Raw genomic sequence first — 23,202 nt, forward strand, 5'->3', positions numbered from 1 at the left:
TGAGTGTAATACTAGTGTCTACTGTGGTTAATTTAGAACAAGAAGAATATTTGCAGACCTTACGCCAAAGTTTTAAGGGGTATTTTAAGGGCTTTGAAAAGACTAGTAACTGGAATCTAAGTTACCTACAGGAACCCTATGTGGGGTTTCCCCCCAAATATACCCAGACAGGAGGATGATAAAACCCACATTCCTTTTGTTTGGAATTTAATTTCTTATGAAAACAAAAAAAGTAAGAAATATTAAAAATGACCAACTGCCTGGACAACATTATTTCGAACTACTAGAGCCCTTACCCTTAATCTGAGTCATTTTAAATGCCTCTCCAGCCCATTCCATTTAATTAGCAAGTAGCACCCCCAAATTCAGAGGCTGTTTTAAGTCCTGTGATCAACAGATGCTTCAAGTCTTTGACATCCTGTGGTCAACAGATGCTTCAAGTCTTTGACATCCTTATGACTAACCCGGAGGCGCAGGTGACCAGATCTGAAGTCAGGCAGGTTCTTTCTGTCTTGTGGTACAGGCAGAGCAGGTAGGAGGTGACTGTTTGGTTATCAACAACTAAAAGTGAAGATCATATGACAAAGGCTAGAAAGGAGTCATTTATTTAAAAAAAAACAAAACAAACAAAAAAAACCCCAAAACCCCAAAAAACAAAACAAAAAACCCTCAGCAGGATTTGAAGACAAGAACAGAGGAATGCAACATCCCAACTGCTTCCCACTCCATTGATAACACAATGCACCACTTCTGTGAGCTCCATCCACAGGGGAAACAACAGCACTCTAGTTTATTACACAGGTCAAGTCAGGGCCACCTGCTTAAAGGAGAAGTCAGGACATGGGTCTTTCTCCCATCTCTGCTACCAGGAATTCTCAGGCAAGTGCCAGGCTTCACTTGGCCTCTGAACAATTTATCAGGCGTAGGGCTATTTAAAGGCAAGCAGACATTACTCACAGTTACCCCAGAACGCTGGGCCCTCCTGCAAAGACCTCGGCACATGGTCAGATTCTAGGGGACAGAGGAGCTCTTCTTTCCCCCCATTCCTGGAATTCAGGGCCCATGTCAGTCATTTGACATTTGTCCCCAATACCAGTTATTACTGCAGGTAAACCAGGACCACAACAGCAAGGACAGAGTTGTGTTTTCCTTTTTTTTCTTAAAGGAGTGAGGCCATGGAAAATACAGCACACCAATGAAACATAATGCAAAAAGAAAAAAAAAATACAAAAAAATAGAAAATAGAAAAATGTATTTACAAGTAGTACATTACTATGATCAGAAAGCACAAAGACACCTGCTACTATAATACATGCATTGGTTCAGAAGAAACTACTAAAAAACCTGCAAGGGAGAAGCCTGAAAAAGGAAAAAAGGGCCAAAAAGTTTTAACTTTTTCATCCTCAATTTGCTACACTGATCAAAACCAAATGAGTCCCCTAAAATCCATGAGTATATCAGTACAAATACTACACTGATTTTTAACTGCAGGTTCAGTTGTGAAGGGGAAACACAGCAGCTTATCCATATACAAGGAAGCCATAGTAAACTGCTCTACATGCTAAAAATTACAGCAAGCCCCTGTCTGCTACACAGCATGATCTTAGCAGGTTTTAATTTTTGTTTATTCATATATATCTATATGTGTGTGTATGTGTGTATATATGTATGTATGTATAAAAACCGTGCCCTTGTTCACTGCCAACATGACATTTGGGTGGACATGAACTCATTACAACAAATTCTTATGTGTATGTTGTAAGAAGTCACTCAATGTCTGTGGATTTAATAAGTCACTTCACACCACAGAAAATATTTAATATATCCAAAAAAAGGAAAGAAGAATATAATGACAGAAGAGCTTCTGTCTCAGTTCTCTGAAACTGAGTCCCCCAGAGGAAACTGGTCCCAAAGTTCTTGAGGGTTCACTGAAGAAACTTCGGTTGGCTAATTTTCTTCATCCTTTTAGTGTTCAAAAGTTCTAGAACGACTTCTTGCCGTTTTCAGTTTTTTAAATAGTCAAATCTCCATCTCCCCCACAAGGTAACAGTCTGTTGCAGATCCATAAAAACGGGGAGGAAGGAGCGCTGGGGAAGGGACTGTCACTTCAGGGAGGGGCTCCATCTCTACAACCACAGGAAGAGAGGAACCAAACAGGGCTCCAGCACTTCTCCCTCTCAAACAAGCCCCCTTTAAGTGTGAAATCCAATCACACGTCAGTTCCTTAAATAGGTACATCTCCGAGTACCAGGCCAGCTCTTAAGAGGAAACAAAACCACACTTTGAGAGAAAGGGATTAAGATGGCCATTCTGGTCACTTTCTGTGTGATCCATCATACTTCCAAGAATCGGGAGCTGCTGGACTTGGAGTGGAATGGTTCAGACCACATCCGCCGTAAGTCACCCTGGGAAAGAAGGAACGTTTCTAAGGCAGATTTACACACAAGGCACAAATCCCTACAAGTCATTTCTGATTCCTGATCTCAGATCACATGCTTCTGTGGAAGATCAAAGGGCAGTCAAATTATACTTACTGAAGAGTAACCCACTAGTCTTAGAAGAACTCACCAGAAGAGAAGCTCTGAGGCCTCTCCAGCAAGAAAGGGCTTTTACCAACTCAACCCTGATGTGAGTTCTATCATTGATGAGCTATTTGACCTAGGTAAGTTAATTAACCTGTGTCTGTTTCCTCATCTGTAAAATGGGGATAATGCAAATCTTATAAAATACGATAATGATCTAAGTCAAGTTTATATTCACTGCTTCAATGCTATTAAATTTTTCTTTGTTATTTCCAAACCTTATAAGACCAGGTGGTGGTGTGGTCTAAGTTATTAGCATTTGCTGCCAATGGCAGCAAGAATCTGGAAGAGATTGCTAATGCCAAGTCAGCAAACAGAAAAAACACAAGAGCTCAGGAACTTATATAGAATACCTCAGTAAAGAGGATACATATCCAAGCACAAGGTCAGTGCCAAGTTATCGTTTTCACAGGTTTATAACTACTTCTCTCACCTTTAAATAGGCCATTGTGAGGAGTGGCAATAAGGTAAATGGCACCAAATAAAGAAGGGCAGGCTGGGCTGCTCGGTGAATGCGAGACGCCACAGTAGCAGTTAGCAGACCTACGAGGAGAAAGAAATAATAATCACAAGTAACTCTAAGAGGCCAGTGAAGAAAGGAGAACTGCTGTGTCCTGGCTGCTTCTTGGTAAAATCTTGAGATTGTATGAATCAGATCTGAAATATTCCATCCAATGGTTAGGGTATGAAATGTCCAGTGTGAGCAGTTACAAGAAATGTGGAACAGCACCACTTCAAAAAACCTAGAACTCTAAGGGCCCATGACTGGCCTAAGTCCCACTCCTTGCTCAGGTTCCTAGGTTCAAACCCTTGCATAACACTCAGCCTGGAATGTGCCTGATCTCTCTCCCCTTCCCTCCTGTGGTACACGACGCTGGACTTGGAGGCAAAAGACATGGGTTCAAGTTCCAACTCTGCTACTGATGACAGCCATGTAAGGCATAAGGATAAGGCACCTCTCTGAGCCTCAGCTTCTTTATCTGTCTAGTGGGGATGATACTGCCTGCCTTGCCTCTCTCAATGAAGCCAGATATATGAAAGTGTCATGCCATTAGTAAAGTACTGTTGTAAGCAGGAGGCAAGGAGGAGAGAGATGGGGCACTTTGCTGTAGGTGTTGCTTGCGCAGACAGGTTATTGCTATTCCTAGCCCAATTACAATTTTTCTTTTAAGTGAGCTGGCTATAAAGAAATGGGAGAGTCCTACATGACAGATAAGAGAATTGTCTTTACAATTGAAAGTATCTATTGAATAAAGGAAATGAACATGGCATTCATTAAACTCCAGCTGATGATTTAAGCACATGGACTAATCCATGATCTTTGGGTTTAAGTGTTCTTGACTTTGAGGACTGACCATGCTCTTCCTACAATGTTCTTCAGATGTACTGTTGGATAGGCATCTGAGCTATCCAGTATAGAGAGCATTTCTCATCTAAAGGGCCCGTATGTTTACTTTCTGGTTGTATGTAACTGCAACCAGAACTACTGACCTGACCTCCTTCTGTCCAGCATTTGTAGCTAGATGACCTGATCTAATTCCAATGGGTTGGAGGACAGCCAGAGGGGATCATATGCAGTCTCTTTGGTTCTCTCTTACCTACAAAATATCCAATGAGGGTGCAGTGGAAGTAGGAGACCTTCTGCATGCGCCCAGAGATGTTGGCAGGTCCAGAGGCACCACAGGAGTCACCACTGGCTTGTTTTTTGTAGTTGTCATAACGAAGGACAAAGCACAAGAGGAGACCGGGCATCACAATGTCTCCAATGCCCAACATAGAGAAGTGACTGCCTGTGGAGCTGGAACATAGTTTTGTATGTTAGGGGTGCCACATTGTACAATCCAGTTCTGACTCCTTCTGTGTAAAGTCTGTCAGCTTTTTCAGAAGTCAAAGAATTTATCTGAATGATAGGGGGAAGCTCTCTGTTGAACAGCACTAGTTTTTAAGAGTTTAGAGGTTAAAAGGCAAAAGAGTAGCAGCAAGAGAGATCCTTTCAACCTGACCCCCAGTGTTTCAACAGAGTGCCTGGTAAGTGACTTGAGAATTGATTACGTATTCCCCCTTTTAGAAATGTCAGGCAAGTCATCACTGTGCCTCACTGACTATTACCAGACAGGAGATTAAAGCACCACATTAATTTTTCCAAGATTACCAGGAACTGTATCATGATAGCATTAGAACATATTTTTACAAATATCTTAGAAGTACAAAAGTTAGATTCTCCTGTTAACTCCCTCCAGCCAATGTTAAAATGTTGTAAAAGCAGTGACATATGGTTGTATAAGATTAATCAAGAATAAAAAGCAGCACCTGTATTACTTAGGGCTAAATCTTTGTGAGTTATGTCAGTATTGTTTCCCTCATTTGTAAGATGGAAATATAATGACTCAACCCCTTTCCATTTTATGATTAGAATGCTGATGATAAAACAAGGTAAGGAACAAAGAGGCACAGGAAGGCAGTGTGATCACTCACAAGATGAGGCCCAACTGCCAGACCTACCTTGGGAAGACCAGTTTTCCAGGCAGAGACAGGCGAGGAACATCACGCCCAACATTGGGCCCCAGGTGGAGCTTCCGGGATAGAACATCAAGGGGATTGTCAGCCGGCTGTGTGGCCACCTTCACCATGACATTGCTATTGAAGATGTAGGCTGAGAAAAACACCTGCCGAGTTGCAGAGATGCCTTTAACAAAGGCTGCTGAGAGCAACCTGCTTTCTGCATCAGCCTAATCTCACAATTCTGTGACATCAATGCTTTTTTAACTGCATGCTTCAAGGAGGAATAAAATCCCTGCTTTTTGTGTATATTTGCAGACTTGTAAACTCTCCACACCCAGAGATTAATCCCTTACCGTGCAACTCTGTGCTCCCAAGGCAGATAACCCTGCCTGCTTGCTACCTACCTCTTCCACCATAAGTTATACATCTATCTCATTACACAAAAGGCTCAAACAGTGGCCTGCAGACCTCTGAACATGTGACGTTCAGAACTGGAGGGAGTTCTCTTAGGAGACTCTAAATAAATATTCAGGATGAATGTTCCAATTAAATACAGAGGAGAGCAGGGGCTTCTAGGAAAATACACACTTACCCAAAAGACGTCATAGATTAGAAGTCCTGAGAGAAGCAGGCAGGAGACCTTGAGGCTTGGCAGGCGGACGAAGGCTATCATTGCGACACAGAGACCCATGGCCAGAGCTGGAGGAGACAGCATGGCAGCAGTCAGGGTGTAGAGTATAGGTGCAGCCTCTTCCCACTAGCTATTCAGTTTAAAACTTAACCGAGTGTGCAAGTCCCCTCAAAACTCAGGAAGCACTGAGTTCCAGTTTAAGACATTTATACCCCACAGGTGACCATGTTGACTGGTTGGTATTTGAGGAGATTACTTTTCACGTGTAATAGTGTTCAGCTAAGACCCAGAAAGTTCCCTATTTCGAACCACAAAGCTCTAGCTTATTTAGAAAGGAATGGACCTGGTAGAATAGTTATCCACAATTCTTCTTCCACATACCAATATACGGAAGCCTCAGTATCACAAGGAGCAGCTCCTCCGCCCCATGACCAGGCTCCGCTTGGGATAGCCTGGCTTTTGTGTATTACCTTCCCCCCATTACTATGAATTAACTGTCCTTGCTGTAATGTCAACTCACACTCTGGAGCACATCCCCTTTTGGTGACTCAAGGACATTGTTTTAGCACTCCGTTCTGTCTCTAGTGGATTTCCCCCCATCAACATACATGCTATAATATCTACCTTAGAAACAAAAACCAAAAAATCTCTTTTCCAAATTCCCTCTCTAGCTACTACCCCATTTCTCTTGGTTTCCTTATAGCAAAGGTGGTCTATAAAGTTGTGTATATGAGCTATCTTCTATTCCTTTCTTCCCATTTTCTTTTTAAAGTTTTTTTTTTAAAGGAGGTACTCTGAACCCAGGACCTTGAACATGGGAAGCAGGCACTCAACCACTAAGCTATATTCACTCCCCAATGAGAGCTGGTTTTTTTGTTGGTTTTTAGGAGGTACCAGGGATTGAAACTAGGAACTTGTACACAGGAAGCAGGTGCTCAACCATGAGCTATACCTGCTCCTATTCTTTTTAAAGTTTTTAATACTTAAAGCAGTAACTGTACTGTAGAAAACTAGAAAATATAGACAAGCAAAATTAAAAAGAATTACATCCCCAGTACCCAGAGATTACCACTATTAAAGGTCTTTCTAGAATTTATGTATTTTTAAACTCTAAAACCATACAATTGCAGATAATTCTATCTTATACTTGTATGTTTTACAATTTAAAAAGTGCTTTATAATTATCACCGTTGATTAAAATAATATGCCATTTTAATAATTTTATAGGGCTGGAAATCCACTCTATAACTTTGTTCCCTCATAACATCCAGTTTCTCTGAGCTTTTTACTAATTAATTGGGCATATGCAAATTCCAAATCTTTGTACTGGTCAAAGTTACTCCTAAGGGGAAAAATCCTCTTGAACAGAAGAACAAATTTTTAGTTTTCGTTCAGGCTTAGAATTTCTTATTAAAAAAACTATGTACCAAATACCACTTAGCAAACTTATGATCAGTCATAGAAAGCATATATATGCTGATGCCACTGTACTTAAATGTTGTTTGAATAAGTTAGCTACTCCTGGGTTTCAGGCACAGACCATAAGCCTCTAGGTAACTCTGTGCTTAGCAAATGAGATCACTGAATTATATAGCTCCATAGCAGCTAAGTCAGCCTGAGCTGTAGGAAAAACAGGGCTTGGCAAAGAGTGCAGAGGAGCCTCTGAGATGTGGTAGTTGATTACAAAGAACTCTATTTCCAAGGTCTTAATTAGTCTTGTGGTTCCTCAGAACAGGTAACAGAAATAAACGAAATCCATACCTGTAATCCCCAATTTTCAAATTTCTCCCTTAAAAACTCTTTAGATAGCATTATGAACAGTATAAAATTGACTGCCTTTTATTTTAACCTCTTCTTATTTTGAACCATCAAAATAAAGAGGTGAACACACTATGTGGGGCAGAAAAATTAGAATAAAGTTTCTTGATGTTAGAAACTGGGTAGGTTGGGTAGCAAACTGTGAAAATGAGTCAGGACTGAATAAAAAAGTAGGTGGAGACAACTCCAGGGTCTTAAATCAAGGTAAGTTTAAAAGAGAAGAGGAAGTGATTTTATTTCATAAACCAACAACTTTTCTAATAAAAATTTATATTAAAAAAAATAAGAAAATAAAAACATTTTCTGTGTTCATGTGATGGAATTATGGGGGATTTTCAGAAAAATCCTTACAAGATGCTGAAAGTTGTTTTAGTAAATATTTAATACATAAGTTCTCTGACTTTGAACAAGTTCTCTGAACCTGTTTCCTCCTCTGCAAAACAGGAACAATATTAGTACCTACTTCATAGAGTTGTTTTGAAGATTAAACGAGGCAGTCTACAAAAACACCCAGCATGGTACCCAATGCATACTAATGACTCAATCAATGTTAGCTACTATTGTCATTAGTATTTATTATTATTAATTAAGGAAAATTCTCGTGTTATATATATTCTCATGTTATATATTCTCACCTATATATAGGTGGGAGTATAAAGTGCTATGGCATTTCTGAAAGGCAGGTGAATAACAGCTATAGCTAACATTTTAAAATACAAAATCTCTTTGTTCCAGAAATTTCATTCTAAGAATTTATCCTTAGCAAATAATCTCGGTGAGTAATCTGACAGGTATACCATGGGTTGGAACAAGAATATTTATCTAAGAGCAACTTACAATAGGAAAATATTGAAAACAATCTAAGGATCTAACAATAGTTAAGTAAATTATGAAACATCCTGTGGAAGAGTGTAAAGTTACTAAAAAGGATATGATACACCTTTACATGATGATTAGACATGTATTGATATCATATCAAATAGAGGTTAAAAAACACATTAATTATATAAACCACCCAAAAACTTGTACACAAATGTTCATAGAAGCATTATTCATAATAGTCCAAAAGTGGAAAATGATGAATGGGTAAATAAAATATTCAGCCATAAAAAGGAATGAAGTACTGATACATGCTACAACATGGAAGAACTTTGAAAAAATGCTAAGGAAAGAAGCCACACACCAAAAGCCACAGTATATATGATCCATTTATATGAAATGTCCAGAATAGGCAAATCAACAGAGACAGGAAATACATTCATGGATTCCTGGGGCAGGGGGTGGGGGGAGGAGTGACTGCTAATAAGTATGGGCTTGCGGGGGTGAGGGTGATGACTTACGGTGGAAGAGGTAGGTAGGGTTATCTGCCTTGGGAGCACAGAGCACATGATTATGAGGGTGATAAAATAGATTGTGGTGATGGTTGCACAATTCTGTGAACATGTTAAAAAGTCACGAATTGTACACTATAGGTGAATTCTATGGTATGTGAACTGTATCAATAAAGACATTAAAAAATGTCTTAAGAATGTAGGGAAAAATAAAAATACATTAGTACCATCCTTTGGACATCTAATATGGTAATCAGGAATAATATCACTAAAAAGAGAGGACAAATAGATTTAACTATCTATAAAACTATACTGAGTAAAATTCCAACTTGTCACATATTAGTTACTCACCATCCATGAGAAGCCAATGGCCAGTGAGAACCCATATGAGGACGAGCATGACAGACAGAGAGAATGACAGTAACTCAGCAGCAGTGAAACGCCCACAGCAACCAAAAGATATCCTGAAAAACACACAACATTTACTGGACTACTAGGCAGACTTTCTTGAATAGCCAAACTCTCCTTTGGTTTCTCATGATCAGAGCTCATGATGGACTGATTAGAATAGCAGGCAATATTATCATACCTGGAAATCCCCAAAACCCAAAGCTACAGAAAGCTTAGAGGAATTATACTCCCATAACCATTTGATAATGTACTTCTTAGCCCCAGCTGTCAACGTGGATGTTTAGAAGTTAAAAGTGACACTATGAACCTTTAGAGAATCTAGGTATAGAGGAAATTCTATTCTTATTAGTAAAACAAAATGAAGTCAACAATTCATTTAATAAACATGAATAAATACAAGATGCAAATCTATTTGGTTATCACTAATTCATGAGAAAATCAGCTGCCTCAAATGACTGGTATCCTAAGTGTAGATAGCACCTCTGCTAGCACAGCATTTGGTTCCCATGGAGAAATGGCTTTAGAAGTTAAAGTATGACCATACGGGATTAAACCTAACTGGCCAGTATATATTCTAGTTCATCCAAGATAAAAAAGCAAGGCAAGTTTGTGATCAGCTACTATTCTCATATTGATTCTATAGAAAAAAATCTCGTCTTTCAATAATCTAAGGAACCAATTACAATGATTCTGACTTTCTAAAATTGGTTTATATTTTCTCTGCCATGAAAATGAATTACTATCTTCCAGTTTTAAAGATCAAACATCTCACTTCCCAGTCTTCTGTCATTTGTGTGCTCCAGTCAGTACCAGAAATTCAGACTCCTGATAATGTTAACAAGTATGAGAGAAAAACAGTCCTTACTTGTTCTGAGGTGAACAGGGTCTTGTTAAATATTGGCACATTGGGAGAAGAAGAAAAGCAAAAGCTATCGTTGCAAGAACTAGAAAAAGAAAATGTAAGGTTAGTTTTTGTTTTCTTCTACCAATTATAAGAAAAATACATGGTTTATAGAAACGCAATCATTTCCCGGCATACTTTTCTTGACAAGAGGATATAATTAAATCAATTAACTCGGGAAGAAAAATATTTTCCTTATCATTGCAAATAATCTTTTAAAAAATAGCTCTTGATCTGAAGTAGTGGGGAGCATGGGTAGGTTTTCTATTCTCACCAATCTCAGAAGAAAAGATAAAGAAATGTAGGAAGAAGAGATGCTCCCCTAACAAGCCTTGTAACATTTTTGTTAGTATTTTATACATTTCCATCATCACTCAGCTTGAAAACAGATCAGAGCTGATATTAGCTCCTCTTAATCAGCTATCCTTAATTACAGAAATATTTATAAGTATTGCCAAAAACTACTTTGTCAAACTGGCCTTTCTGGAAACCTACCGGAAACGAAGCTATAGCCAAAGCAATACAGCACTGGCACCTTAAAACTCACATGCTTTCAAATCCCTGGCCTTTCTATCTCTGCTCCCAGGTCTGAAGAGATGATATGTGTATCAAAGATTTCTTTTTCCCAAGTGGCTCAAAGGTGGGGGGGAAAGGGGAAAAGCTAGACTTATCAAAAAAAAAACTTAATGGAATGGTGAATAAATCTGGATTTTTGAATGCCTGAAAAAAGGTGAAATAACAGACAAAAAACTCATTTACCTGCTGTACATATTGTAAAAACTACTTGAACTGAGTCAAAGAAGAAGAACATTACTAGAAGAGAGACAGATGCTCCAATTGGAAGGAAAAGGGCCTGGGTAGAGTCGATAGTCTGGATACCTGAAAGAGAGAAGGAGGGATATATTAACCACTTAATATGTTTAACAGGCACTGTGACCGTGCACTTCACATATATTTAACTTATTGAGATGCAAATGGTTCTATGGATTAGTCTATCCATTCTAGATTATCCAGGCCCTCTCCTTCCTATGAGATTATCCTTACAGTGCGCCTTTATTATAGTTGATACTTAAAAAATACTTGTTGAATAGAATTCCTACCACCTGGTGCTTACCATCTGGATGACTGTGTAAGAAAATAATTAACATTAAGAGAGTAAAGATTCAAATTAGTTGATATGAGTACATTTGTAGTCCTATTGTAAAAGTTTGGTAAAAGAGATGGGTTAAACCTACTATTAAAATAATTTCCCACCTGTGAATTTAATGTACTCATATTACACGTGGCGCAGGGTTGGGAAGAGAATAGGACAGCTGACAGTAGCAAATTGGAAAAATTATTTTATGGGAACATTTTAAGGTACCAGAACAGGAGATAAATGGGGGAGGACAGAATCTCTTGCATCAGGATGGGTAGTGTAAAGAGGATTCAGCTATGAATTCATAGTACAACACTGCAATCCTCCAGATCAAAGCCCCCTTGTCAGCAGAAGCAGTGGTTGAGTACCCAGCACCAGTGGTCTCTTGGCTCAACTGAGGGCTGCTAGGTTGGGCAAGAAGAGCCATGCCAAGGGTACAAGCTGCTATTAGTCTATCTGCTCCCCACTCATTTGGGGACAAATGTTTCTCTTTATTGTAAAATCAGGACTTTTAAACCCTAGTGACTAAACAGTAATTTATAGTTGTGAAAAATGCTACTGTCCTAAGTGATTTCTGATGTAATGTTGTTTATATAGTATGTATTAAATTTTCCTACGTTGTAAAACTTTGATTCTTGAATATTGGTAGAGAGTATGATTTAGCATAGTGGGTCTCCAATCTTGGCTGCTCATTAGAATCACTTGGAGAGCTTTAAAAAATTGCCACACCCAGGCCCAACACCATACCAAGGAAACTGAAATCTTACCCCATGGGGGTTAGGCCAGTTAAAAACCTCACAAAATTTTATTTTGCACCCAAGGTTGAAAACCACTAATACAGTATTTGGTAGATAAGGAAAGCGTGGCCAAATTCAATAGCCACCAGAAGAGAAAAAGTTACTAATTTGTCTTGTATAATATCCACTTCCAAATTAACTGTTGAGGTAACAAAGAAAAGTGAACGATAGGAACCAAAGAAGAGAAATCACAGATCTGTTATAAAGAAAGAATAGAAGTAAAACTCTCTTCATTAAGGTTACAATTAAAATATTATGCAACCAGGATGAATATAACTAAGCACAAATGGTAGCAATCATCAACCAACATTTAAAACTTACTCTTAAATATTTAAAATTTACCTGCCCTCCCAAAGGCTATTTAAGGTTTAGTGAGATAAAATGGAAAATAGTTCTATAAAAAAACCCTGCTTCTTAGTGTATAGGTAGATGGGTAAAATAATTCACACATGAATAGGGCAATTCAATTTAGGAAAAGTAATCTAACTTTCATGACAAAGAAATTCCAGACTATTTTCATCATCTTAAATAAAAAATCATACTCATTTATAGCAATAATTCCTCATTTCTCCTCTGCAGCATATTTTGAGGTTCATCCATGTTTGTAACACTTATTAATACTTCAATCTTTTTTTAAGGGGGTACCAGGAATTGAACCCCAGGACCTCTCGTACATGTGAAGCAGATGCTCAACCACTGAGCTACACCCATTCCCCTATACTTCATTTTTTAAATTGCTGAATAGTATTCCACTGTGTTTAACCATTCATTAGTTTATGAACATCTGTGTTAAAATTTCTACTTTTTGGCTATTATAACTCATGCTGCTGTACATTTACTAAAAAGCACACTCCCCCAGTGAAGTATTCTTATCAGGTCTTAAATTTTGGAAGAGATTTGTTTTAGAAGTACTTTGGGTAGCTATCTTTGTTAAGAGTCACGAACAGAATTGATGATGAATACCTACAAAAATATGAACCCTGCCAAAGTATTTGATGAACTCATAAATAGACAGATGCAAATCTATCCTGCTTATCTTTAATAATGAATCATGGAAGCAAACTTTTAGGCATGAACTAAAAAATATACAAGAAACCAGTATTTTAAATTCAGAAGGTAAATATCTAACAGATTATACCATACGGATTTTATTATTATACTAAAGTAACTAAACATAAACCCTTGAACTCATTAAATTATTAACTGGGGTATAGAAAAAATCAAATTACAACAACTACCTGTATGAAATAAAATGATGTAAAATGCCTTACTATTATTGGTGCTGTTGCCATTGAAAGACCCAGAAGAACTGTTGCTATCTTTCTCCTTATCTTGATTTTCAAAGTCCATATTAAGGGACCTGTGGGGGAAAATTTTATAGTTAAGTTTTGGTTTTGCTTAAGAAAGAAGTAGGTTAGAAAGTCAACAGTAAGACAGCATTTTAAAACGCTAAGGCATTAGGAATGAAAGGAAGCTCTCTTTGAAACAACCCTGCAAAATAGTTCTTGTAGCCACATTTTAAAAAACAATCCACATTCCTTACTATATGTCAGTTCAAGAGTTTCCCTGATTGTAGATGAAAGCATTCCATTGTGGATTAATCTTCCAGCTAAATCTCTATACATATCCTCAATTACTTCCTTATGATAAATACCTAGAAGGAGAAATTCCAGGTCAAAGGGGAAGAACAATTTTGAGACTTTCATGTTATCTAACACAACTGCTTCTAGAATGTTGTTCCAATTTACTCTCTATGATTGTGTATGAAAGTACTCGTTTCTCTACACCTTGAGTTTTTATTATGTCTAGGACTGTTTTAGGCACTGGGGGGACAATTAATAATGACCCAAACAAGCTCTCATAGATTTTACCTTTGAAGGGGGTGAACACTAAACAAGAAAAATAAATACATGGTATGCTAATGGTAAGTGCTAAGAAGAAAAACAGGGAATGGAGGGGTCAGGGTTTGAAATTAAAAAAAAATTTTTTTGGCCTTAACTCCCCCCCCTTTTAAAAGGGATCTATTTATTTCATTTTTATTTATTCTTCCCACCTTGTTGTTTGCACTCGTTGTCTGCTGTCGGCTCCCCACGGTGGTGGTGCAGTCCAGCCTGCCTTTACCAGGAGGCCCCAGGAACTGAACCCAGGGCCTCTCATATGGCAGATGGGAGCCCAATCGCCTGAGCCACATCCACCTCCCCCACTATTTTATACATTTAATAATTGAAAATATAAATTTAAAAAGAAAATACAGTTGAATAAAAACATTTCCCAAATGTGCAGGAAACATAACTTTTTAAAAAAATAATACAATATGTTACACAATATATTTGGTTCATAGTAACACAATCATACAGTATTTGTCATTTTGATCTGGCTTGCTTCATTCAACAATGTCCTCCAGGTTAATCTATGTTGTCAAATGCTTTATGACTCCATTTCTTCTAACATCTGCATAATATTTGATCGTCTGAACAGACCACAGTTTGTTTATCCATTCATTGTTTGATGGACACCTAGGTTGTTTCCAACTTTTGGCAATCATAAATGCTGCTGCTATGAATGTCTGTGTGCAGATGTCTGTTCTTGTCAGTGCTCTCAGTTCTTCTGGGTATATACCCAGTAGTGGTATGGCAGGTCATGTGGCGAATCTATATTCACCTTCTTTAGGAACTGCCAAATAGTCCTCCACAGCAGCTGTACCATTCTGCATTCCTACCAACAGTGAATAAGTGTTTCTATCTCTCTACATCCTCTCCAACATTGTAGTTCTCTGTCTTTTTAATAGTGGTCATTCTGATAGGTATGAAATGATATCTCATTGTTGTCTGAATTTACATTTCCCTAATCATGAGTGGTGTTGAGCATTTCTTCATGTGTTTTTTTGCCATTTGTATTTCTTCTTTGGACAAATGTCAAGTCTTTTGTCCATTTTTTACTTGGGTTGTTTGTCTTTTTATTGTTGAGTTGTAGCATTTCTTTATATATCCTGGATATTAAACCCTTATTGGATATGTGATTTCTAAATGTTTCCTCCCATTGGGTTGGCTGCCTTTTCACCCTTTTGACAAAGTCCTGTGAGGTGCAAAAATGTTTAATTTTGAGGAGGTCCCACTTACCTATTTTTTCTTTTGTTGCGTGTGCTTTGGGTGGACCTTCAAGAAACCACCACGACTACAAGGTCTTGAAGATGTTTCCCTACATTTTCTTCTGGTAGTTTTATGGTCTTGGCTTTTATATTTAGCTCTTTGATCCAATTTGAGTTGATTCTTATATAGGGAGTGAGATAGGGGTCCTCTTTCATTCTTTTGGTTATAGATATCCATTTCTCCCAGCACCATTTGTTGAAGAGACTATTTTGTCCTGTTATAACTTGGTAGGTTTGTCAAAAACCAGTTTAATCTAGGTGAGGGTTCATTTCTGGGTTTTCAATTTTATTCCACTGATCGATGTGTCTATCTTTATGCTAATACCATGCTGCTTTGACCACTGTAGCGTTGTAATGTTTCAAGGTCAGGCAGTCAAATTCCTCCCATGTTGCTCTTCTTTTTTAGAATGCTTTTGGCTGTTTAAGTGCACTTTCCCTTCCAAATCAATTTGGTAATTGCCTTCCTAATTCTGTAAAGTAGGCTGTTGGAATTTTGATTGTTACTGCACTGAATCTATACATTAGTTTGGGGAAAACTGACATTTTCCCAATAGTCTTCCAATTCATAAACACAGAATATCTTTCCATTTGTTTAGGTTTTCACCGATTTCTTTGGTTAAATTAATTCCTAGGTATTTGAGTCTTTTTGTTGTTATTGTAAATGGAATTTCCCCCTCAGATTGTTCAGTACTAGTGTACAAAAACATTGCTGATTTTTGCATGTTGATCTTGTATCCTGCCACTTTGCTGAACTCATTTATTAGCTAAAGTAGGTTTGTTGTGGATAGAGAAACTCAAGGGGGGATTCACTAGTAACTTCTTCTGTTTCAAGCCCTGAAGGAAGCAGTTATTGTTAATCAAATTGGGAGGACTAAAAATACCTGTTTGTTTAAATATATAATTCCTTAATTCTTAAACAACTGCATTTGCATGAGTTTGACCCTCTGATTTCTTTGTGAACTACCTGTTCAAATCCTTAACCCATTTTCCACTGGTGTATTCCTTTAAAGAATGGGATTTGTGCACGCCTGTGTATCCAAAAGAACTTTCTGCAATAATGGAAATATTCTGTATCTGCTCTGGCCAATGTGACAGACACCAGCCACATGAGTACTTGAAACGTGGATAGTGCAACGGAGAAACTGAAATTGAAATTTGATTTAATTTTAATTAATTTTAATGTAAATGATTTTAAAAAGCTAAACTTTAAGTTTAATGTAGATGTGGCTCAAGCAGTTGAGCACCTGCCTCCCACATGGGAGGTCCCAGGTTCTGTTCCTGGTGCCTCCTAAAGACAAACAATGAGCAAAAACAAGAGATTTAAAAAATCAGATTGTTACCACTAACCTTGGTCCATAGAGTACATTTGCTTTAGCCCATTTTAAAATTTGGTTGTCTTTCTGTTAAGTTAAAGAATTTACTTATATATACTGTATATTAAACCTTTATTGGATATATGGTTTATTTATTTTTTATTTATTTCTCTCCCCTTGGCCTACCCCCCCAGTTGTCTGTTCTCTGTGTCCATTCGCTGTGTGTTCTTCTGTGACCGCTTCTATCCTTATCAGCGGCACCGGGAATCTGTGTTTCTTTTTGTTGCGTCATCTTGCTGCATCAGCTCTCCATGTGTGCGGTGCCATTCTTGGGCAGGCTGCACTTTCTTTTGCGCTGGGCAGCTCAACTTATGGGGCACACTCATTGCGCATGGGGCTCCCCTACGCGGGGGACAGCCCTGCCTGGCAGGGCACTCCTTGCGCGCATCAGCACTGTGCGTGGGCCAGCTCCACACGGGTCAAGGAGGCCCAGGGTTTGAACTGCGGACCTCCTATATGGTAGGCGGATGCCCTACCCATTGGGCCAAGTCCACTTCCCTGGACATATGGTTTTAATTATTTCCCCCCATTATATAGACTGACATTTATTTTACTTTCATGAAAGTCCTCTGAAGCACAGAAGTTTTCAATTTTGATGATGTCCCCTTTATCTATTTTTCCTTTTGTTGCTTGTGATTTGAATGTAAAGTCTAAGAAATTGTTTCCTAACACATGATCCTGAAGATGCTTCCCTACATTTTCTTCTAGGAGTTTGATAGTTCTGGCTCTTTTATTTGGGTCTTTGATCCACTTAGAGTTGATTTTTGATATGAGGTAGGGGTCTTCCTTTTTTTTCCCCCTGCAAATGGAGAGCCAATGTTCCCGGCACCTTTATTCAATGAGATTATTTTTTCCCAATTGGGTGATCTTTGCCATCTTGTCAAAAATCAGTTGCCAATAAATGTGGGGGTTGATTTCTGAAGTCTCAGTTCTATTCTATGGGTCTATATGTCTGTCTTTGTGCTAGTACCATGCTGTTTTGATTACAATGACTTCGTAGTAAGTTTTAAGATCAGGAAGTGTGAATCCTCTAACTTCATTCTTTTTCAAATTGGCTTTAGCTATTTAGGGGATCCTTACCCTTCCATGTGAACTTGATGATTGGCTATTCCATTTCCGCAAAGAAGGTTGTCAGAATTTTTATTGGGATTGCCTTGACTCTATAAATTATTTTGGGTAGTATTGACATCTTAATTGTATTTACTCTTTCAATCCATGAACATAGAATATCTTTCCCTTTATTTAGGCCTTCTTTAATTTCTTTTTGGCAATGTTTTTAGTTTTCTGGTTATCAGTCCTTTACGTCTTTAGTTAGATTTATTCCAAGATACCTGATTCTTTTAGTTGCTATTGTGAACAGAATATTTTTCCTGATTTCTTGTTCTTACTGTTCACTGTTTGTATATAGAAACACTACTGATTATCCCCCTACCCCCAAGATGGCTCCCTTCTCTGTGTGCTCATGTCTGCTCTTTTCTTTTAGGAGGCACTGGGAACTGAACCTGAGACCTCTGTTCAACTGCTTGAGCCACATTCACTCCCCAACACTACTGATTTTTGAGTACTGATCTTGTACCTCACTACTTTGCTTAATTCATCTATTAACTCTAGTAAATTTTTTTTTTCTTTTCGGATTTTCTGTATATAGGATCATGTTATCTGCAAATAGGGAATGTTTTACTTCTTCCTTTCCAACTTGGATGCCTTTTAATTCTTTATCTTGCCTAATTGCTCTGGCAAGAACTTCCAGTACAATTTCTGAATGACAGTGGGCACGTGTATTGTCCCTGATGTTAGAGGGAAAGCTTTCTGTCTTTCAACATTAAGTAGAATGTTAGCTGTGGGCTTTTTATGTAAGACCTTTATCATGCTGAGAAAATTTCTAATTCTAGTGTTCTAAGTGTTTTTATCAAGAAAGGGTGCTATATTTTGTTGATTGCCTTTTCTGTATCAATTGAGGTGATCATGTGGATTTTTTCCTTTTTTCTGTTAATGTGGTATATGACATTAATTGATTTTCTTATGTTGAATCAACTTTGCATAAAGGGAATAAATCCCATTTGATCATGCTGTTACACTTGGTTTGCTAGTATTTTGTTGAGGATTTTCATATCTATATTCATAAGAGATAATGGTCTATAGTTTTCTTTTCTTATGGTATCTTTATCCAGCTTTGATATGAGAATAATGTTGGCCTCATAGAATGAGTTAGGGAGCATTACCTCTTCTTCAGTTTTTTGGAAGTGTCTGAGCAGAATTGGAGTTGTCTTCTCGGAAAATTTGGTAAAATGCCCCATGAAGTCATCTGGTCCTGGGCTTTTCTTTGTTGGGAGGTTTTTGATTACTGAGTCAATCTCTTTACTCTAACTGGTTTGTTCTTTTACTCTTGAGTTAATTTAAGTAGTTTCTATGTTTCTAAAAATTTGTCCTTTTCATCTAGGGTATCTAATTTATTGGCATATAGTTGTTCATAGTATGCCATGTACAGTTCTTTTTATTTCAGTGGAGTCAGTAATGTCCCCCTTTTCATATCTGATTTTTGTTATTTATCTCTCCTCTTTTTTTCTTTGTAAGTCTAGCTATGGGTTTGTCAATTTTAGTTATCTTTTCAAAGAATCAACTTCTGGTTTTGTTGATTTTAGGTTTTCTCTTTCATTTATCTATGCTCTTATCTTTGTTATTTCCTTCCTTTCATTTGCCTTGAGTTTAGTTTGTTCCTTTTTTTCTATTTCTTCTAGTTTTGAGGTTAGGTCTCAGATTTGAAGTCTTTCTTCTTTTTTAATGTAAGCCTTTAGACCTATTAATTTCCCTCTCAGCACAGGGATTGTGGTGGTCATCACAGGGCAACAGAGGTGCAGGCACTGGCAGTGGTCCCAGGCTCTATATCATGCTGTAAGCAGCTTCGAGGGGATGTGGACCCTGAACTTTAACATTTGTTTCCCTATTCTACTGGGGCTTCAGAAAGCACTGTTAACCTACATAGCACTTCAGCTATCCCTTTCAATTTAAGAATTATTTGTCTCAAGGGGAATATTGGCCTAAATGCCAGGCCTACGTCTCTCCTGCTTCCCTCCTCTTCTGGAATTGGGCATTACAAATTCTGCCTTCACAAAAAACATGTTTTTTTGTTTTTTTGGTCCAGTGTCCTAGCTGTCTCAAGACGGCTGAGAGCAGGGAATGACACTCTTGTGCTTTAGACAGATTGTTCTGGTTTCTGTGTGGGAAATAGATTATTGGGTAGCAGGGAAGAATGAAAGGGAAACCTGAAAGATCGTTGTCACAGTACAGAAAAGAAACAATGATGTCTTTAACTAAGTTAATAGTGAGTGAAGTGAAATATGAATGGATTTAGGACAAAGATTTGCTGATGTAATAGATATAGTATGTAAGAGAGAGAAGAGTCAACGATGATTTCATGGGTTATGGCCTTGATTCAATGATAGTTCTATTTTTGAGATGGAAAACTCTGTAGGAGAAGTAGATTTTTCACAGAAACTTGATATACAAAGCAAATATAATTTGTCAAGAGACTGATATTGGTTGTAGTTTGACTGTTGCCTCTATATGATTTGGGGCAAGTAATTTAACCTTTGCAGACCCCTATGTTGAAAGTTTATACCTAAAATTTTAACCTGTTATTTCATTATGAATATTACCATAATTTATAATGATAGTGGTATAGTATCAACCATATTCTGACTTTGTAATGCTGTCTTTCCTTATGCTTTCCAGAGTGAGTTGTAAGTATATTATTTCAGCACAGCTCAACCAAAAATATTTTACAATACATTTTCATATTTTTTAAAAAAATATTTAATAAATGAACCATACTGAAATTACTACTTTGGTAGGTCAAAACTTATCAAATATTGGCAGTTTCATGTAGTTTAACCAGATATATTTTTAAAAGAAATTTATTTTTACAATTTATTTCTCCCCACCCCCTTGTTGTTTGCACTTGCTGTGTCTTGTTCATCTTCCTTGTTTCTTTAGGAGGCACCAGGAACTGAACCTGGGACCTCTGATGTGGGAGGGAGGCCCCTAATTGCTTGAGCCACCTCTGTTCCCTGCTTTGTTGAGTCTCTCATTATGTTTTTCTTCTTGTGCCTCTTGTTGCATCATCTTGTTGTGTCAGCTTGCCATGCCTGCCTGCCGCACCAGCTCTCTGTCTTTTTTAGGAGGCACTGGGAACCAAACCAGGGACCTCCCACGTGGCAGGCGGCAGCCAATCGCTTAAGCCACATCTGCTTCCCCTAATAGTTTTCTTTTAAACTCACTGACTCAAGATCATTTTATGTATTCCTCTGGTTTTAAAATTTGATTAGCACTATTCTTATTGCTACTCCACCCCAACTGCATAATCAAATATGTTCTTATCTCCTCTGATTTGGGACCATAAAAATATATTTGCTTGCACATTTGTCATATTTTATTTAGAGTTATGAAAACCAAGGAAAGATAAATATATATATATATAGGATAAAAGATTTATAAATTGTACTGGTTATTTCCCACCAGACTTCCACATTTCAAGTACACTAGGAGAACCCAAACCAAATAAAACTAGATTCTAGAAGCCAAAGAAAATCCTAGATTTTAGGAGCTCTTATGTTTGCCATCTCTTGGCTGAATTTTGCTAGACTTCCTATATTACTAAAGCTGACACCTCTCATTTTTTCCATCTAATCAGAAAAATACAATATAATTACACATCTGATCAATAAGTCCCAAAGAGTTTAACAAACCTACAGGAGAGCATTAACATAGAGAGACAGAAACAAAAACCTAATGGTGGGGCAGGGGATGAGCAACAGAAAAAAAAGGACCAATGTGATAAAACAGATAGACTGAGGGATTACAATATGAGGCTGGCTTAGAATTTCACAGACAGTTTATTACCAGTAAAACCTTATTGGAAGTTCTGTCCCATCTTAGAGTAACTGCTACTTTTTTTTTTTTTTTAAATGATGCTTTATTTGACATGAGAAGATGTTCACAATGTAGTTTTTTTGTTTTATTTTGTTCTTTGAGGTACCAGAGATGGGGATTGAACCCAGGACCTCAAATGTGGGATGCTGGTGCTCAACTACTGAGCTATGCCAGCTCCCCCCAAAAGTTTTTTTTCCCTATTTTATTTGCTGCTTGTTTTTATTGGCTTTTAGGAGGTACTGCGGATCAAACCCGGGACCTTATACATGGGAAGTAGGCACTCAACCTCTTGAGGTATATCTGCTACCCACTGTGCTTTCTTTAATGGTGAGGGCAATTTATTTGCTTATACCCAAAACTACACTTGGAAGACAATGCCAACAGGTTAAGATTGAAGAGATAATAAGAACTGCACTTTATACAATTTGTGTCGCCATTCAAACTAAATGTGTATAATTATAAAGTTAGACAGATTAAGAAAAACAAGTCTCAGTATACCGCACGAATGTGTTTGTTTTTTGAGCTGTTCTTTTTGTCATCCCATGATCTTCTGCCCTACTTTAAGAAAACATATACTGAAATCTGAACTTTATATGTAAGGAATGATGATGTACATTATAATGTATATGGAAGTTCCTTTTATATTTAGCAAGTTTCTTTGATTTATTTTTTAATGTTCAATTTACAAAAAACATTGTAAATTTTCTAGGAACACATATTTAGCTTAAAGTTAAGGTCAGTCATATAGTGTTGACCTTGGCCAAGTGATTTCTCTTCCCCTTCATCACGCCTGCTTCCAATATTAGAATAATTTAAAAAACCATGGCATTCTTAAAATAAAATATTAAAAGATTCCAATTTGCATTCCCCCTCCATCATTCACAGCATACTCAGTTTTAAGAATGCATATAAGAGACTGTTTTTCTTTGAAAATGAACAAATGTATGGTAATGTTACAGGATGTTACTACCAGGACAAAACACAAAACATTATGCTAAGTGAACGAATCCAGACACAACATACTACATATTATATGATTCCATTTATATAAAAAGTAAATATAAATCAATTTATAAAGACGGAATTAAATTAGTGGTTATGTAGGGCTAGTGAAGGATAATGGGATTGAGAGATTGAGAGGTGACTGCTAAGGGGTGTGGAGATTTTCTTTTCAGAGTAATAAAACTTCTAAAATTTTTTGTGGGGATGAATGCACAACACTGATTATATTAAAAGCCACTGATTGTACACTTTGGATAGATTGTATGATATATGACTATCTCAATAAAACTTTTTTTTTTTTTTTTAAAAGGATTACCGGGGGTGGTGGGGGAACTATATTTTCTGCATGATTTTTCTGTTAAAGTACAACTTCTCTAGTTAAAAAAAAAGGTAATGCATGTACCTGATTTAGTATATTGTCAGTATCCAGTAGGCACTCAATAAATGCTAGCTGCTAATACCTTAAAAAAAAAAACAAACCACTCTCACTTAGCAAATTTTTTCCACTCAATAGTATGTCAAAGACATCTTTCTTAAAAAAGATTTTAGGGAAGCGGACTTGGCCCAGTGGTTAGGGCGTCCATCTACCACATGGGGCGTCCATGGTTCAAACCCCAGGCCTCCTTGACCCGTATGGAG

The 23,202-nt window shown here is 37.5% G+C and overlaps 1 protein-coding gene across 1 annotated transcript in view; it reads right to left on the minus strand.

Annotated features, from left to right (window-relative positions):
- Window positions 1–589: 589 nt before the first annotated feature.
- The window catches only part of SPPL3 (signal peptide peptidase like 3), a 146,594-nt gene continuing 123,981 nt past the window's right edge, over window positions 590–23,202 (minus strand). The window contains exons 3-11 of the mRNA XM_004464639.5: window positions 13,383–13,471; window positions 10,936–11,055; window positions 10,141–10,219; window positions 9,216–9,328; window positions 5,677–5,783; window positions 5,085–5,248; window positions 4,181–4,380; window positions 3,016–3,125; window positions 590–2,405 (exon numbers count right to left, since the gene is read on the minus strand). Coding sequence (XP_004464696.1) covers window positions 2,334–2,405; window positions 3,016–3,125; window positions 4,181–4,380; window positions 5,085–5,248; window positions 5,677–5,783; window positions 9,216–9,328; window positions 10,141–10,219; window positions 10,936–11,055; window positions 13,383–13,471 — 1,054 coding nt within the window. The 3' untranslated portion in view covers window positions 590–2,333. The remainder of the gene's footprint in view (window positions 2,406–3,015; window positions 3,126–4,180; window positions 4,381–5,084; window positions 5,249–5,676; window positions 5,784–9,215; window positions 9,329–10,140; window positions 10,220–10,935; window positions 11,056–13,382; window positions 13,472–23,202) is intronic.

Source organism: Dasypus novemcinctus, chromosome 19 (assembly GCF_030445035.2).
Source record: "Dasypus novemcinctus isolate mDasNov1 chromosome 19, mDasNov1.1.hap2, whole genome shotgun sequence".
Taxonomy (NCBI): domain Eukaryota; kingdom Metazoa; phylum Chordata; class Mammalia; order Cingulata; family Dasypodidae; genus Dasypus; species Dasypus novemcinctus.